We start from the raw sequence: 18,106 nt of genomic DNA, 5'->3' as shown, positions 1-18,106 counted from the left end.
AAATAATCACTCGACTATCTATGAACATTGGCTTTATGTGCAGATTGTGCCTAAATGTGTGCTGGGAACATAACTTTCCAATATAAGTGGTTGGTTTGTGTTGTGGGATGTGATATTTAAATGATATTCCCTGTGTAGTATTGGGCCACTGGGCCTGTTAGCATACCAAATATTTTTTTTCATTAAACAAATCCTCTGTGGTGCTGGGAAAGAAGACCTATATCCAGGGACATAAGTAGCCCTGGGGGCTTCATAGCAAAATTTTCAAGGGCCCCCCTAGATCCCCTGTCGCCCTCCTCCCTCCCTCCCTGCGACTTACCTCTGCTCCGTGGTTGCGTCCTCCTTCAGCAGCAGTGTGCTGAGCAGGGCAGGCACATGTCCTCTCCCGTTCGGCCCCATATCTCCTCACTGACTGATGCTGGGAGGAGCCGCACTGAGCCTGCTGGGACATTCCCAAATCACAGCCACGCCTCCTCCCAGTATCAGTCAGTGAGGAGAGACGGAGGCGAAGCCGACTGGGAGGGCAGATGTGCTGCGACCACGGCTGGCCGGGCTCCTCAGGTGCAGGGGGCGGGCCGGGCCCCATAGCAGCCGCACCCGCATGACCATGTTGACATGTTCATATCGACATTACGAATGTCGACATAATGGATGTCTGCAAAATAAACCCAACCCACTTAACACAGCATTGGTCCTACAGCTGTTGCAATCTCTGCGGCTGTAATGCATGGTCTGCGTATCATTCTCCTGTTTCTGGATACATTTACAAGAATAAAATAAGGCGCTTATAACCTAATAGTCAAAATAATTAAATTAGTGCGTGTGGGGAAGATAATGTTGTGCCTAGGGGCGGCCTGATACTTAAATCTGCTCCTGCTAACAGAATAACAATTGCAGCTGTCGGTGAATGTACATGTGAGAAACATTTTCAGGCACCTGTGCTAATTAGTTGAAATTACATAGTTATATTTAGTGACCTGGAAAGAAAGCCATAGGTCCATGAAGTGGGTGTCCTCATAGCAGACTGGTCTTTACAATTTCCACCATATGCTTTTCCAGCTAGACCTACAAAGCTGTCAGAACAGTCCTGATTTTACAAGATTGCCCCTCTATCTCGGGATTGGAACACAATGGTGTTATTGTGTGAAAAATGCCAGCAGCAGGAGCAGTAGTATTTTTGACTGCTGAGTCATGGCCAGGCCAAGCACAATACAAGCACACCCCAGCATGCAGAAAAAAATGCCCCCTGTTCCAAATGACTCTTGTCTGATGATGGGGGGTATGCGAATGTGGGATTACTCCTTATTGTGTGTGACGCTGACAAATAGGTGCATTTGCAAAATATTAAATGATCTGCATGTCTGCATATTTGCACCAGCTTTTACTAGTCAGCACACCCCCATGGTCCATGCCAGGTCTTTATATCTAATGTGTACAGTCATTGCAGTATGGAAGCTCATCACTTACAAAAGTGGAAATTACAATAAAATATTATCACGTTTTCCTCACCACAGTCATTAAACTTCTCTATATTGCTACCAATATGCTGCTTGCTCCATATTTCATTGAACTCCTTATAACAACGGATATGGCTTTTGCGTCTTCAGTTTGCCTCCATGAATAAAGGTACTGCAGACCTAATTCAGGGTTGTACGCCAATAGCGTTGCTGCTGCATCTAAAATATGCTAATGCTGCAGGAGGCATCTTGTGTATATGGTCGCCTCCTCCTGGCTTCTGTGATCTGCTGCTGCATCCCAGGACACAGCATCGGATCACTCGGCGTGACCTTCGGTTACTCAGGATGGCCGGCATTTTCACGCAACCAGTGAAGCTGTGTACAACGACAAAGCCACTGGCTTTAGCATGCCCAGAAAACGTGGAAGGCACAACCCTGTTTTCTGGGATGCTGCCCCCACTCCATCCCTAAAGGGTTGCAGCCTGTCAATCAGGCTATGGTGTTCAGGCACTGCAAGCGATGGAGCAGAAGGAGATCTGCACATGCACAGTACTGACTCTCGCATGTGCAGATCTACAAACATCGGAGTTGTACATAAAACATCAGGTTTGCACAGACCTCTGAATCAGCCCCTTAGTGTTCATTTTGTGAAAAGTAAAAATGTGCCCTATCTCTGATGTCGGGTAGCTTTCACGCATATGTGCATATAATAATATCCTTTTCAGTGGCAAACGCAGGATTTCTAGAGAGGGGTTTCCACATGCTTGATTTTAGAGTGAGTGTGCCCAGTCCATGAAGAGGGTATAATTATCACTTAACCAGCTTTAATATCATACTTGCCGACATTCAGCTCCCTCCTTCCAGGAGGGAGCTGAATGCCTGCATACAGCGGGGGGCGTGGCCGGTCCATGACGCTATTTTGAGAGCAGGGGCATAACTGCACGATGGCCCCGCCCCCTCTTCACAATACCAAAAATAAAGGCATTGTGAAGCAGGGGCGGAGCCACAGTGATGCAATTCAGCGTGAATCGCGTCATCGGGCCCCCCCTCTGCGGGGGATTCTAGTAGCAGTCCGGGGGCTAGGCGGCAGCCGGGAGGCTTGCCTGCCTTTCCAGGGAGTCGGGAGCAGTACCCGATATTCTGGAGGCTCCCGACCAAATCGGGAGGGTAGGCAAGCCTGTTTAATATGCGTCATACAAAGTATATTGTTTGTCATAATTCCAGCATATAGAGGACCAGCAATCACATTAAGCCATTAGGTTCAGCAGTAGGCCCATCCTGCACCATTCCAGAGTATTAGAGCAAGTCCGGGAGTCTAGGGACGCAGCAGGATAACCTAGCACTGCCCTGGACATATATGTACATATTGGGCTCTATAGCAGCATATCCCTAACAGTGCATGTTTTCCAGATCTCCTAGTTGGTGCACAGGTTATTTATTACTGACTGATACATGTTAAAAAATCTACAGGTGGTGCTAATTATTTAATTTGTGATACTGTGACAGCACTAGCAAAAATCTATTACATTACTATTTCTATTGTGGTCATGGTGTGGGCTTGGGAGGGGTGTTTCCAGGCAGACAGAAACCCCCCCTGCATTTGCCTATGCTTTTAGCACCATGTATGCTCCATACCCAGCGCAGGCAGCTCATGCAAATATCTTATTGTTAATAATGAAAGCTCATTTTTCCTCAACCAGTGCACAGCTCAGTATACATATCATTTCCTGCACATGTTCTGCAGTTTATCAAACTCCTGTACACTATACATTCATTCTTTCAGGTTTAATTTGGAAATCAACAAGGAAAAGAATGTGACATTTTCATTTGGAGAAGGGGCGACATTTGTTATTATTTTGCATAAAGTTGGGAATAATCACCCTCTCCACAGGGATTTCTTAGGATTTTATACTTTGGATGATCATAAATTTTCTGCAGGAGTTCATGGACTACTAGGTAAGGATTTGTATCTGTGTCTGAGAGTAATGTATTAAGTAGTGTGTGTTCTGAGCATGTTATCACATAAATCTGACACGTTTACTGCCTTTTAACTTATTATAGGTTATTAATAATTAGCTTTTTTTTTAATGTCTGTCATTTCCATAATCTATCAATGTTTTAGGACAATTTTTTCACGGCATCAATTATGAGATTTACAATATTCACAAAACTGACATCCCTGAAAAGCCAGACGCAACAATGACAGTGAAGAATAAGCTGCTGACAGTGACAAGGTACAAAATGATTTCCTTGTATATATTTAACTATATGGTTACATATAATCTTTATTAATAACATTGAAATGTATCATGTGGTTATGCAAATATATTTCTCAATAACATTGAAGTGTACATACTATACAATATATTAAAATAGCTAAATTGGTGTTTATAAATCTTTAGCGCAAAAATATATTGCAGCCCAGGGATGGCAAAAAATGTGATTACCCTATGTGCATGCAAGAATGATAATAAATAAGTATAGATTATTGCCCCTTGGGCACTATATAGTACTCAATATGAAATGGCTGGTATAAAATCGATTTTATTTGAGAACATGAAAATATTTTTTAGCAGCAATGAACAAAATAAGAGAAAAATGCACAAAAAGCACATATATAGGTTCCAATAGGACATTCAGTAAGCACATTCAGTATTATGAATAAAGTGCAAATGCAGATAAATAAGACTTGTATAAATTGTAATAGCAATAAACATAGGAAATTGTGTCATAACACAGACAAACGAGTGTACATAAGATCCAATAAAACATCCAATAGGTACTTCCAATAAATATAGCAAATTGTGTCATAAAACACACAAACGAGTGTACATAAGATCCAATAAAACATCCAATAGGTACTTCCAATAAATATAGCAAATTGTGTCATAAAACACACAAATGAGTGCACATAAGATCCAATAGAACATCCAATAGGTGCTTGAAATAATAGGAAAACAAAGTGCTGGTATAAATGCAAAAACATAAATGGAGAGTTCCTACCCAGATTAGGTGTTGGAGCCACAGGTGAAAAAGTATGCGAGGCACCTCCGGAGTACCCTGCATAGGCTCCAAAAAGTCCACTCCAATCAGGTAAGGTTCTTTCCAAGTAGTTTGGACACAGTTCAGATGTCCAACGCTTTTCGGGCCACTTAGGCCTATGCGTTTTGAGCCTATGTGGCTCAAAACGCGTTGGTCATCTGAATTTATCCATTCATTACTGTTAAAAAATATTGGACATCTGAATTTTTTTCTTATTTTGTTCATTGCTGCCAAAAAATTTTTTTATGTACTTCTGCCTCTTTTTATGTTCTAAAATAAAATAGATTTTATACCAGCCATTTCATATTAAGTACTATATAGTGCGCAAGGGGCAATAATCTATACTTATTTCTATACAATATATTGTCTGATATATCGTCCGCGACTGATCGGAATGTCCATCGTATAGGGTGTACCATGAAAGTCACCCAATTCGGTCGCATGTTCCCATCAGATGTACTGCACATACTCATTGCGTATAAGGAATGGTGCTCCAGCCAATCAGCTTCCAACTGTCATTTGTTTGAAAAATGACAGTTGGGAGCTGATTGGCTGGTGCACCATTTATCATACGCAACAAGTTTTATCACTCATTGTGAATGATAAAACTCATTGATAAGTAGGACCCTAAGCATCGAGGACACAGGTAAATGGAGTCTCAGAGCTCATGGTCATCTCTCAGAGTGAATGCTCAAACTACTCATATCCAGGCAGTACGGGTTTTTAGAAGTGTAGTTGTTGCTCATAGCAACCAAGCAGATCATACTTATCATTTATCTAGGACCTTCTAGAAGATAATAGCTACAATTTGACTGGTTGCTAAGGACAACAACGCAACAACGCCATTTCTAGAAACCCGCATTTTTGTAAATATTCCACTTGGTCTCCCCACTAGTTTCTCTCTCTTTGGGTGCAGAAACTCCTGCAGCTACGTATATTGGCAGTCAACCATCTGCGACTTTATACAAATACCAATACAAATCTCTTCCCTGGTGGGTATCCGTGCATCCAAATGGGCAAGCCTGAGATGCCCACTGTCAGCGTCCATACACACTGTAATATCGATCGGTGCCTATTTAGATGCCACCATCGGTCGGACCATCGAAACTCGTACCAGCCTTATGACAGGTGTTTTTTATCTGCCCAGTCGATCATTTGTGTAGGCTAAGACGGACCATCTCTGTGTGTGTCACCGGACAGATAATGGAACGCCCATTACATTTTCACTACACTTCTCAATATGTGCACCTAAAATTAGATCTGCGGCTCTGCACAGACACAATTGGACGCATCACGTGATTAAGACGCATGTTCAGTAGCAAAATATTGATCCACTACGTCTAACATCAGGATTGTGCACATCTGTAAATCAGGGGTTCTGACGTTACACACTCTAGCAGTGGCAGCATCCTAATAGACTGGCCTTGAGCACACCCAGCAGTCCTATGTCCTGATTACTCTGCACCATTTCACAGATTAGTTTTGAAAGAGTACAAGACTGAAAACTTAGCCCATCACTTACTCTACCCCATTCAATCCCAGACCGTCTGGGTAGAACAAATGGGGAGGGGGTGATGACGGCCTCCGTTACCCAAATGGGAGCGCGTCGCCACCGTTGGGGGGGGGTTTGGTGAACAAAACCGCCACAGTAAATTTAAAAAGCCAGAAAAGTATTGTATCCAATGAAAACTCCTACAAAAGACACTTCAAGGATTACAGTAATAAAATGAAAACAGGCACTCAACTATTTTGATGTGAAAGATACAGACAGGTGCATAAATTTTGGGACAATGACAGAATTTTCAGATTTTGGCCTCTGTTCACCACCAAAATGGCTTTGAAATGAAACAAACAAGATGTGCTTTAACTGCAGACTTTCAGACTTAATTTGAGGGTAATTACATCCAAATCAGATGAACGGTGTAGGAATTACAACGGTTTCTATATGTGCCTCCCACTTTTTTAGGGGCCAAAAGTAATGGGACTATCAACTCAAAAGCTATTTCATGGACAGGTGTGGGCTATTCCCTAGTTATTTCATTATCAATTAAGCAGGTAAAAGGTCTGGAGTTGATTTTAGGTGTGACATTTGCATTTGGAATCAGTTGCTGTCGACTCTCAATATGAGATCCAAAGAGCTGTCACTATCAGTGAAGCAAGCCATCATTAGGCTGAAAAATCAAAACAAACCCGTCAGAGAGATAGCAAAAACATTAGGTGTGGCCAAATCAACTGTTTGGAACATTCTTAAAAAGAAAGAACGCACTGGAGAGCTCAGCAACACCAAAAGACCCGGAAGACCACAGAAAACAACTGTGGTGGATGACAGAAGAATTATTTCCCTGGTGAAAAAAAACCCCTTCACAACAGTTGGCCAAATCAAGAACACTCTCCAGGAGGTAGGTGTATATGTGTCAAAGTCAACAATCAAGAGAAGACTTCACAAGAGTGAATATAGATGGTTCACCACAAGATGTAAACCATTGGTGAGCCTCAAAAATAGGAAGACCAGCTTAGAGTTTGCCAAACAACATCTAAAAAAGCCATTACAGTTCTGGAACAACATCCTATGGACAGATGAGACAAAGATCAACTTGTACCAGAGTGATGGGAAGAGAAGAGTATGGAGAAGGAAAGGAACTGCTCATGATCCAAAACATACCACCTCATCAGTGAAGCATGGTGGTGGTAGTGTCATGGCGTGGGCATGTATGGCTGCCAATGGAACTGGTTCCCTTGTATTTATTGATGATGTGACTGCTGACAAAAGCAGCAGAATGAATTATGAAGTGTTTCGGGCAATATTATATGCTCATATTCAGTCAAATGCTTCAGAACTCATTGGACGGCGCTTCACAGTGCAGATGGACAATGACCCGAAGCATACTGCAAAAGCAACCAAAGAGTTTTTTAAGGCTAAAAAGTGGAATGTTATGCAATGGCCAAGTCCATCCCCTGACCTGAAACCGATTTAGCATGCATTTCACTTGATGAAGACAAAACTGAATGGAAAATGCCCCAAGAATAAGCAGGAACTGAAGACATTTGCAGTAGAGGCCTGGTAGAGCATCAGCAGGGACGAAACCCAGCGTCTGGTGATGTCTATGCGTTCCAGACTTCAAGCTGTAATTGCCTGCAAAGGATTTGCCACAAAGTATTAAAAAGTGAAAGTTAGATTTAGGATTGTTTAGTTTGTCCCATTACTTTTGGCCCCTTAAAAAGTGGGAGGCACATATAGAAACTGTTGTGATTCCTACACCGTTCACCTGATTTGGATGTAATTACCCTCAAATTAAATCTGAAAATCTGCAGTTAAAGCACATCTTGTTTGTTTCATTTCAAAGCCATTGTGGTGGTGAATAGAGGCCAAAATATGAAAATTCTGTCAATGTCCTAATATTTATGCACCTGACTGTAATTGCATCTTTATATGATGGCTGCATTAAAGTATTGCCTAAGTTTTAAAAAAATAAAATCAAATAGCATAAAACATTTTTACAGAAAGAGATAAAGTATTAACATTTGATCAATATCAGTCAATAATCATAAGCCTTATGGCCCGTACACACAGGTCAAACAGACATCGTTGTCTGTTCGACCAGCATGTGCTGGATGGTCGTTATCGAACATCCAGCATCCCCCAAACAATTAAATTATCCCGCAATCAACGATCGTGGGTCGCTATAGTAAACAGGCTAACCTGGTCAATATCGACCAAGTTGGCCTGCATGCATGGGCGATGGTCGATATCGATCATCCGTGCCTATGCATCAACCAACGTTTGGTCATTGAAAGGGACTAATGTTACGGTCGAAATAAACAATCAAACGATATTGTTATCGTTTATATCTGATCATGTGTACACACCATTATACTTCAGTCTACTGTAATATGACCTTTGATGCAGTGTAGGGCACTATGAATGAATACGTGTTTATTCAACTACAGTATATGTCAGCAGTGGTAAGCTAGCCCAGGGCACAGTGTGCCAATGCTACCACTTAGACCTGAATGAAGACCAAATAACGCTCTGAGCATGATCTGAAGTTTTTAGACCGATCTTACACATATTATAATCAGCGCCCTACATTTTTACCATATATCCAATTGCACAGACCCTGGTTTCACTAATACCCCTTTTCCACTAGCAGCAATACTGGGTTATTACACGTGAGAAGGCAGCAACCCAGATTACTGTGCAGTGTGAAAGGGCAAGGTTGAAATAAGCCGGGCTGAGTGACCCGGCATTTCAACCCAGGTCACGAGAAGGGTTGAACGCGTGTTCAACCTGGCTCACGATGCACTGTGTCCCCCACATCAACATGTGATGCCGATGGAGTCATCGACCCGGCATTAGTGCCGCCTGTCTGTATGGGGTCTCAGCCAGGTCGCACCCGGGATGGGCGCGTGAACATAATCCCGAGTGCGACCAGCAACATTGCAATAAACATACAACTATACCTGACAAACAATCCTTCACCAAAACCATTGACAGCGAGAAGGAAAAAGGTTCAATATTGTGCATTTTTATAGGATGTAAATGATGCTGCAATAAGTAATAATGGAAACACTGAAAATATTTTAGATTACTGATCTCCCATGTTTGTAGAATGCATTTGCTGTTAAGTATTGCGGCAACATTAATTATTTATACTATTCTAATCTTAGGGGTGTACAAAATGACTACAGAAAAGACCCCAGGAACGGCAGTAAGGTTCCCTGCTGGTTTGTTCATTCCAACGGAGAAGGACTAATTGATGGAAGTCATAAAGATTATATTGTACCTGATATCTTCAGCATTGCTTAGGAGAAGCAATATAATGGAATCAAGGAGATCCAGAAAAATTACTTATTCACTATGTTTTTTAATTACGTAAACCAGTAAATAAATATTGTTGTGATCAAATTAGCTGCTTTGAAGTGCACCTGCTGGTCCCACATGTAACCAGTGGTGGTTCTAGACCAAGTGGAGCCCAGGGCAGAATTTTCACACACATTCACTGTCTCCATAGTCTCTCACACATGCTGCCCCCCACAGTCCCCATAGCCTCACACTGGAGGAGGGAGGGTGTAAGCCAGGACACACATCTATAGATTTTTAGGACAAATGACCTAAGCAACAACATCCCCCAAACAGGTAGCTCACACAGCTAGAAGTGAAGGGGTTAAGCAAGAGAACCCTTTTTCCTGCAGGAAGATACATTTCTCCCCCTCAAGCTGACAATGAAAGGGCATGAAGGGGCAATTAATCCAGACAAATGAACAGCCAATAAATATCAGGAAATGCTACAAACGATCTTTATTTATGTCATATAACCACAACTCTCTCTTCCCTATCCCCACCTTCTGATCCCTACTAACAAAAGGAAGGTAACAGCAACATTAATATCAACTGTGGACTGCAGTAACATTGAGGCAATAGACTACAATGTTGCAAATGCTCTCCCATTACATAATAAACAAATGATTTATGTCCTGATGAGACATTACTGCACCATAACATCACATTAACAACATACTAACGATTCCTAAGTGAATATTTGAGTATTAATTAGCATTTGCAGACTGTGTCAACCAAGGGATATAACTAAATAAAATATAATATAGACCAACCAATACCAATATAACTATGTGATTCAGCGGATCAAATTATTGATTTTAAATTAAACACTTTTTCTTTTCTTTCTGCACATATTCTTATTATCTATAATTTTATTACACTGTATGTGATCTTAAATAGAATTATCAATAAAGGTTATGTTTTATAACTAGAATATTAGTAGAAATTAACATAGAAGGTGCACTCCAGGGCCTTCTTACAAGTCTCACACTGGTTTTCCCTGTTTTGATGTAAGCTAGATTTAGCGAGCTAGGTAGCACCATTCCCCATTTATAGTGGTCACAAATATACAATGGAATGCTTACTATACGTGAAACTGATTGACGTATTATAGGAGAAAAGGGACAATAAATTTGTAATTTGAAGAGAATCTGTGCGGTATTTCCCCAAAAACCTTACAAATGGGGTGAGATCATGTCAAACAAATCTTATTGACTTTTTTGACTGAGTGGTTAAAGTAATAGATCAAGCTCTATCTTCTCTTTAGTAAGTTAAAAAACACTGTGTCCCCCACATCAAAAAATAATAAATAATCTTGAAAGTTCCGGATTAGACTCTAATATGGTTCACTGGATTAGATCTTAGTTGCTGGATAGAAGACAGAGTTGTAGTAAATGGAGTGCACTCACAGGAGGGAAAGTTACCAGTGGAGTACCCCAGGAATCTGCACTTGGATGAAAGCTTTTAAATATCTTTGCTGGTGACATTGGAAATGGTATTGAAGGGAAACTATGCCTTTTTGTAGATGACACAAAGGTATGCAACAGGGTTGACATCAGGGGGTGTAAAACAAATGACAGAGCTGACAGTTCATCGGCTGGCATGTCCCCGCTGGGCAGTCTTCCCAAAGTGCACATGCTTTGACAGCCTGGTTGGTATCTGTTTGTTGGCGATTCACCTGAGGCCAGCACGACATGTAACCGTTAGCTGTCCAGAGCGCCGTTCAAAACCCTCACTTGCTCCTGCTCATTGCCAGTTCAACTTGTATTCTTACTTGTTCCCGTTTCCATCGTCTGTAGCTCTGCCTCATGTTTCTCCTGCAAGTGGCTCCTGTGCTTGTCAGATTCCATCTGTGAGCACTTGGCTCCTGTTGCTTTCTGCTTCAGCTTGGAGCACAGTCCTAATCTAGCACCAGTGTGCTTCTCTGCCAAAGCCATTATCTTTGCTATGAGAGTTTTCCCCAGATGTTCCAACACTGAGATTTACCAAAGTCAAACACAGGAGTAATAGTTTTGTATTTTTGGCCATGTTTTGAAATACAATTCATGATAAGTCAATAAACCATCGAACCAACTTACAAGTACTATCCATAGACAGGAATACAACACAGGGGATTTATCAAGAATTGTGTCTGCAAACACAAATCGTAAGTGGAGCAAACACAGGACCAAATAGAAGTTTAAAATAGACTGCTTCCTCAGCAGCGTATTGTGCAGAAGCACTGCACAGATCAGTGTGATCTGTGCAGGGCTTGTGTTCTATAGGGTAAATATACGGAGGTACTGTACATCATATAGCCACACTTACTCACATGTGCAAGTAATTGGCTCTTCCCCAAAGAGCCTGTACCAGAAATCAAAGCGTTGATGGGAAAAACGGACATAAGCATAAAGCTTAATGTTAGTGCTGCTTCACATTTTCCCCTAAAACCCTACTGAGAAATGGCAGCTTACAGAAGCCACCACTTTGTAACTATGATCCTAGGGAGGAAGTAACAAGGAAGGTGAAATGGGAGAAAGTGTAAGTGGGTGATCAGAGATACTGAGTAGAGAGTTATGACAGCTGATAGGCTTATATGAACTAGTGAGTCTTGAGTGCTCATGAATGTCTGATAGAGCGATGCAATGAGTTTCATAGTAGAGCGGCAGTATGAGAGAAATCTTAGATGTGGGGGTGAGATGTGAGGCAGTATCAAAGGCGGCAGATAAGCCCAGGAGTATGAGCAGAGAAAATGGACCCTTGGATTTTGCTGTAAGATCATTCACCTTCTTAAGAGCTGTATCTGTACAGTGGAAGGGGTGATAACCAGACTGGAAGGGACCTAGTAGTCTCTCGAAGACCTGTGCGGCAAAGTGAAGGCGATAAATAGGATAGTTGAGAGCTTCAGGGTCAATGTTTTTATTTTTTTAAGGACTAGAGCATACTTGGAGAAGCAGATAGTACAGAATGAGGGATATATTGAAGAGATGAGGCATCTGGAGAGAGGGAGCAGATTGCCTCCTATTTCACATCCAGTGTCGATGCTAAGTCAAGGGCACTGAGCAAGGAAGACAAGGGAGGAAAAGGGGGTACAGACTAGGGTGTTGAGGTCTGCAAAAAAGTTGGGATTGGAAGACTGGGAGATGAGACACTTGAAAGACGACTGTTCGGAGAAATAGGGAAGAGCTGTAGGAAGATAGGATGAATTCGAAAATTATGAAGTCAGCGAGAGAGCATGACTTCCTCCAAATGCTCAGCAGTGCAAGAGCACAGTAATGGAGGCAGATGAGGCTGGAGTGCCAATGTTGGGGCGTGGACAGATTTAAACAATTTACTTAAACATTTGCTGTTTTACTAGTAGACCGGTTATAATCATAGCTTGCGCACCCCAGCAGTTTTTCTCATTTCTCCTCTAGGCAAGCTGTCCAACTGAAGGCCTTTCAGAGCTTGTCCTCCACTATTAACATCAAGTTTTGTACAATTTTGTTTATTTATCTCATAAAGTACCTTTAAAGTACCTTACTAACTTACATGTGCCATCATTTTCATGTAAATATTTGGAGGGCACTGTTCTAAAGGCATATCCTAATTAATTGTATTCAACAACAGTTTCCTTTTATTGTATTCATGTATTTTAGAAGATGACTGTCCAGCACTGCAGTGTCTGGCACCCAATAAATAAACCTTGATGACAATACAGATGTCCTCACACGTCTTTGCTGTAGTCGTGCCAAACAGCCCCTCAGCGTGCCAGGTCTCATGGGACTATTTTGCCAAAAATGCACCCATGAGACCTACGATATGATATCGCTGGCAGATCGCTATGCACCCTCCCTGTTATGCTGGATGATTAATATCAATCACCCAGCACACCGCCAAATAAAGGCGATCCATGATTTAGTAACATGCTAAAAAACTAGAGATATGGTAAGAACTTACCATTGTTATCTCTTTTTCTACGAGGTCCACAGAAAACGTTGGGGTATAGGTGATGGCGAAGACATCCAGGCACCACGTAGTTAAATTTCTCCCGGGATGCAACGGGGCCTCCCTCTATACCCCTACCCCGGGCCGAAGGCTCCTCAGTTACGTAGCAAGCAAAAGGCCGAAGGACGATATAAAAAAAAAAAAAAGTATGGCACACACTAGAATCACCATCTCACACAGGAGACGGAAAACCGGTGACCAGAGCGAAGCCCATCTGAAGCACAGGTGTGTCAGGCAGGCGCCCTGTGGACCCTATGGGACCCCGTAGAAAAAGAGATACCTTTTTGTTAAGTTCTTACCAGATCTCTAGTTTTCTACTTCAGGGTCCATAGAAGGTCCACAGGAAACCTTGGGGATTCCCCAAAGGAGTAGCCTCAAGGGTGGGGACACTCCTTTGGAGAAAGGAGAATCCACCGCCTGAAGGAAGCATCCTGAGTGGTAAAAGTATCAAAGGCATAATACCTCAAAAAAGTCTAGACAGAAGACCATGTGGCCACCTTACAAAGCTGCACAGCCGAGGCACCACGGGGAGCTGCCCACGAAGGACCCACAGACCGAGTAGAATGAGCACTTACCGAGAGTGGCACAGTAAGGCCCTCCTGAGTGTAAGCCTCAGAGATAGTCATGCGAAGCCATCTAGCCAAAGTTTATGGTATCCACAAGACAGGATGGCCAGCCAATAAAGTCCAATTTTCGATGGTTTAGGTAAGCCACCGTCGTGGTATTGTCCGACTGTACTTGCAAGGGCCTTCCGCAGTTCCAATATATTGATTGGAAGAGCAGATTCCTCTGCAGTCCACCTTCCCTGAAAGGAGTGTGGACCCGTCACTACGCCCCAAGCCCAAAGTCTGGCATCCGTCGTGGACCCAGTCCAAGATCCAAAAGGTACACGCCGCTTGGTGAGGTGGGCCGTCCGTAGCCACCAAGTCAGAGGCAGGCGCACCTCCGGAGAGAGCACCATCATTTGAGTCCGTATGATGGGGTAATCCATCCCACTTGGAGAGGGATCGATTTCTGCAGAGGCCGGGACCGAAACTGGGTATACTCTACCACAGTGTTGGCTAACCTTGACACTCCAGCTGTTATGGAACTACATAACCCAGCATGCACTGCTACAGTTTTGCTATTAGGGCATGCTAAAACTGTGGCAGGGCATGCTGGGATATATAGTTCCACAACAGCTGGAGTGTCAAGGTTAGCCAACACTGCTCTACCATGTCGAACACAGACACCATAGATCCCAGCAACTGCTTCGCTGAGTGGACGGATACTCGGCAACTGTGAAGGCATCTGTGTAACCACATCTGAAAAGTGGAGATCTTTTCTGCTGTCAAAAAATCCTTTGCTGTTGTGAGTCCAACAGAGCTCCCAGATAGAGCATCCTTTGAGACTGAATCAATGAGGGCTTCTTCCAGTTGACCAACCACCCATGTACCTGGAGCACAAATATTGTTAGCTGCAGGTGGTGGTGGTGGTGAAGGACCTCTGGAGACCCTGCTAGCAGTAAGAGGTTGTCCAGGTATGGTAATAGGCGGATCTCCTGCAGCCGCAGATGGGCTACCATTACCTTTGTAAACACCCGAGGTGCAGTTGCAAGTCCAAACGGTAGAGCCTGAATTGGAAATGTTGTGACACAGCAAACCTGAGAAAACTTAATATCCAGAGACACCGTAAATCCCTAGGTTGCATAGCCAGTATAACTGAGCGTAGAGTTTCCATCCTGAACCTGGATACCCTGAGAAATTTGTTCAGGGATCTGAGATTGAGACTAGGATGGTAAGAACCATTTGGTTTCTGGACTAGAAAAAGGCTGGAATAATACCCCGTTCCCCTTTGGGACATGGGGGTACAATGACTGCTGCCTGTAGCATGGATTGTACCACCTGTTGAATAGTCAAAGTCTTGCCCGTGTTTATTGGAAGTCCTGTGCAAAAGAAAGAATTGATGGGGAGGCCTTCTGCGGAAGGAGAGGGCGTACCCCAGAGAGACCATTTCCCTCACCCAGGAATCTCTGATAGCCTGACAGTACTGGGCAAACTGAAGTCAGCCTTCTACCCCCCTGGGGTCCCCCAGGAGGAGGCCAGTCCCGTCAAGCGGAGGGCTTGTCATCAGGCTTGGCAGATGGACGTCTGGTACTCCAAGGCTGCTTTTTAGGCAATGGATGGCCTAGGAAAGGACAGAGTTCTAGCCTACCCTGGGGCCAGATAGCTCCAAAAGGACGGAGTCCGAGCCCCTGAATAGGCTGGAGTCGATAGCCGACAAGCTGCTGCTAAGGTATTCACGATCTTGTCCAAATCAGGGCCAAACAAGATTTTACAGTCATAAGGCAAACATTCCAACCCCTTCTTGGATTCCGCATCAGCCTTCCAAGAACAGAGCCACAGAGAGCAGCGAGCCGCAATAGCCGAAGAAATCCTGGAATTTAGTAAGCCAATATCCAATGCTTAGATAGATGTGGAGCGCTGGTTTAAAAGAACCAAACAGTGATAAAAACAATTTATTCACAAGCTAACAATACAAACATTAAAACAATAGAAATAAAATGGTGTAAATATATAGTCCAGTGCTGAGATCTGATCAAGCTCTATATAGAGCCTCCAAAGTCCTTACTTGGATAAAGAGCTCAGAATAAATATCCAATTCCTAACATGTGAGGATAGTAGATGGTTAAATATTACTCTGTCTGTTCTTCAATGAACACTTAGCCAGCATATAGACCCCAACATAATTTCAACTTTGTGTGCAATGGAATATGATAAATATAATCCACTTGTAGTATCAAAGGTTCAAGCATATAAAACACTGTAGATTGAGTGCTTGAAGTTATATACTCACTGGTAGGAGTCTGGTGGAGATGTGCTCTCAAGCGCTCGTCAGCAGGAGTGCAAGCAGACTTGTGGGTTCACTTAGACAGTCTGGTAAAATCCGATGCAGTCGTTCGTACAGCACTGAGGCAGAGACAAAGCTGCCGAGGTCTCTAACACGGCGGCACCAGGCGCTCAGTGGGGAGTCGTCTCTGAGCGGCGACAAAGCACAGGCACGGGTAGTGGCAGGACTGCTGGTATCGCCAACAGAACACTGTGGATCTAAAGATGGGGTGGGGCTGGAGCGTTGGAGCTGATCAGAATCGCCGTCCTTTACGAGTTTCTCCGGAAACACCGGTTTCTTCAGAAGATCCACCAGTGTTTGCATCCCGGCTTCACTCAAGACGGAGAGAGACCAGTTCATACTGAATGCACAGTGTTCTGTTGGAGATACCAGCAGTCCTGCCACTACCCGTGCTTCGGCGCCTCTCAGACAAAGACTACTCCCCACTGAGCACCTGGTGCCGCCATTACGAGTCCTCGGCAGCTTTGTCACTGCCGCAGTGCTCAGTGCTATACGAGCGACTGCAACGAATTTTACCAGACTGTCTAAATGAACCCACAAGTCTGCTTGCACTCCCGCTGACGAGCAGTTAAGAGCACATCTCCACCAGACTCCTACCAGTGAGTATATAACTTCAAGCACTCAATCTACAATGTTTTATATGCTTGAATCTTTGATACAAGTGGATTATATTTATCATATGCCATTGCACACTGAAGGTTGAAATTACCAGTTGGGGTCTATATGCTGGCTAAGCGTTCATTGAAGAACAGACAGTAATATTTAACCATCTACTATCCTCACGTTAGGAATTGTAAATTTATTCTGAGCTCTTTAGCCAAGCAAGGACTTTGGAGCACTGGACTAAATATTTACACCATTTTATTTCTATTTAATTGTTGTAATTTTTAATATTAGCTTGTGAATAAATTGTTTTTCCATCAGTGCTTGTTATTTTTAAACCAGCGCTCCACATCTATCTATGCCCTCTGATCTTTTTAGCAGGTAGCAGATCCTGCTGTGGAAGCTGCCAGTTTTCTAAACCTAATATAACTACTGATTAAGGAGCGTGTGTATGTATGTATATATATATATATATATATATATATATATATATATTTTTTTTTTTCATTTTTTTTTCTCTTTCCAATGTTGCATAGCAGAATCCCACAAGATTCAGTTGTTCTCTGGTAGCATTTGGGGCTAAGGATGTTTCCTGCCTGTTAGCCCAACATTCCATGGCCCGAGCAACCCTGCAAATGGCCATAGCTGGTCTGCACGCTGCCCCCCTGAAGGGAATAAACAGATTTAAGACATACCTCTACCTTCCTATCTGTAACATCCTTCAGGGATGACATGGAAGGCATAGGAAGCGTTGCGCTTCTTACCAAGCGCGTGACATGGGAATCCACCACCGGAGGGGTCTCCCACTAGGAAAAGTAGTTCTCAGTAAAAGAATAAGCAGAGACTAGACGCTTCTGCGGTTGATAACACTTGTCCAGGTGTTTTCCAAGCGATTCACCAATTGGTCAGACAATGGGAATGTAGCCTCAGTCACCTTTTCTTCCATAAAATATGCATGCCTAGATTTAGGTGCAGGAGGCTCATCCTCCTCAATAACCAGGGCTACCTTTACAGCCTGTATTAGCCCTGGAATATTTACTTTTGACTAAACCCCTGCCTCCAGAGGAGGAGGCTTAGAGTCAGACTCTTCCAGAAGCAGTCCATCATCAGATGACACATCTTCATCCCATACCGTAGATTGCGACGACAGCAAGACCCTTTTAGCTGGTCTACTGATGGATGCGTCAGTCTGCCGTACTTCAGTCGCACCCTACAATATAGCAGGAACTGTATTAACCCACTGGGGGGGGGGGGGGGGCAACACCTGTGTAGGTGCAGGTGGTTGCAGCAGACGCTATCAGTCATTATT

The 18,106-nt window shown here is 43.3% G+C and overlaps 1 protein-coding gene across 1 annotated transcript in view; it reads left to right on the top strand.

Moving 5' to 3' along the window:
* Window positions 1-9,306, top strand: part of LOC148511924 (inter-alpha-trypsin inhibitor heavy chain H3-like) — a 163,334-nt gene extending 154,028 nt beyond the window's left edge. The window contains exons 19-21 of the mRNA XM_088482479.1: window positions 3,241-3,413; window positions 3,580-3,691; window positions 9,168-9,306. Of these exons, the coding sequence (XP_088338605.1) occupies window positions 3,241-3,413; window positions 3,580-3,691; window positions 9,168-9,306 (424 nt within the window). The remainder of the gene's footprint in view (window positions 1-3,240; window positions 3,414-3,579; window positions 3,692-9,167) is intronic.
* Window positions 9,307-18,106: the final 8,800 nt, after the last annotated feature.

The sequence above is a fragment of the Taudactylus pleione genome, unplaced genomic scaffold (genome assembly GCF_031769625.1).
Source record: "Taudactylus pleione unplaced genomic scaffold, aTauple2 ptg000289l, whole genome shotgun sequence".
Taxonomy (NCBI): Eukaryota; Metazoa; Chordata; class Amphibia; order Anura; family Myobatrachidae; genus Taudactylus; species Taudactylus pleione.
The sequence above is the reverse complement of the archived record's forward strand: the minus strand, read 5'-3'. Positions and strand labels throughout refer to the sequence as shown.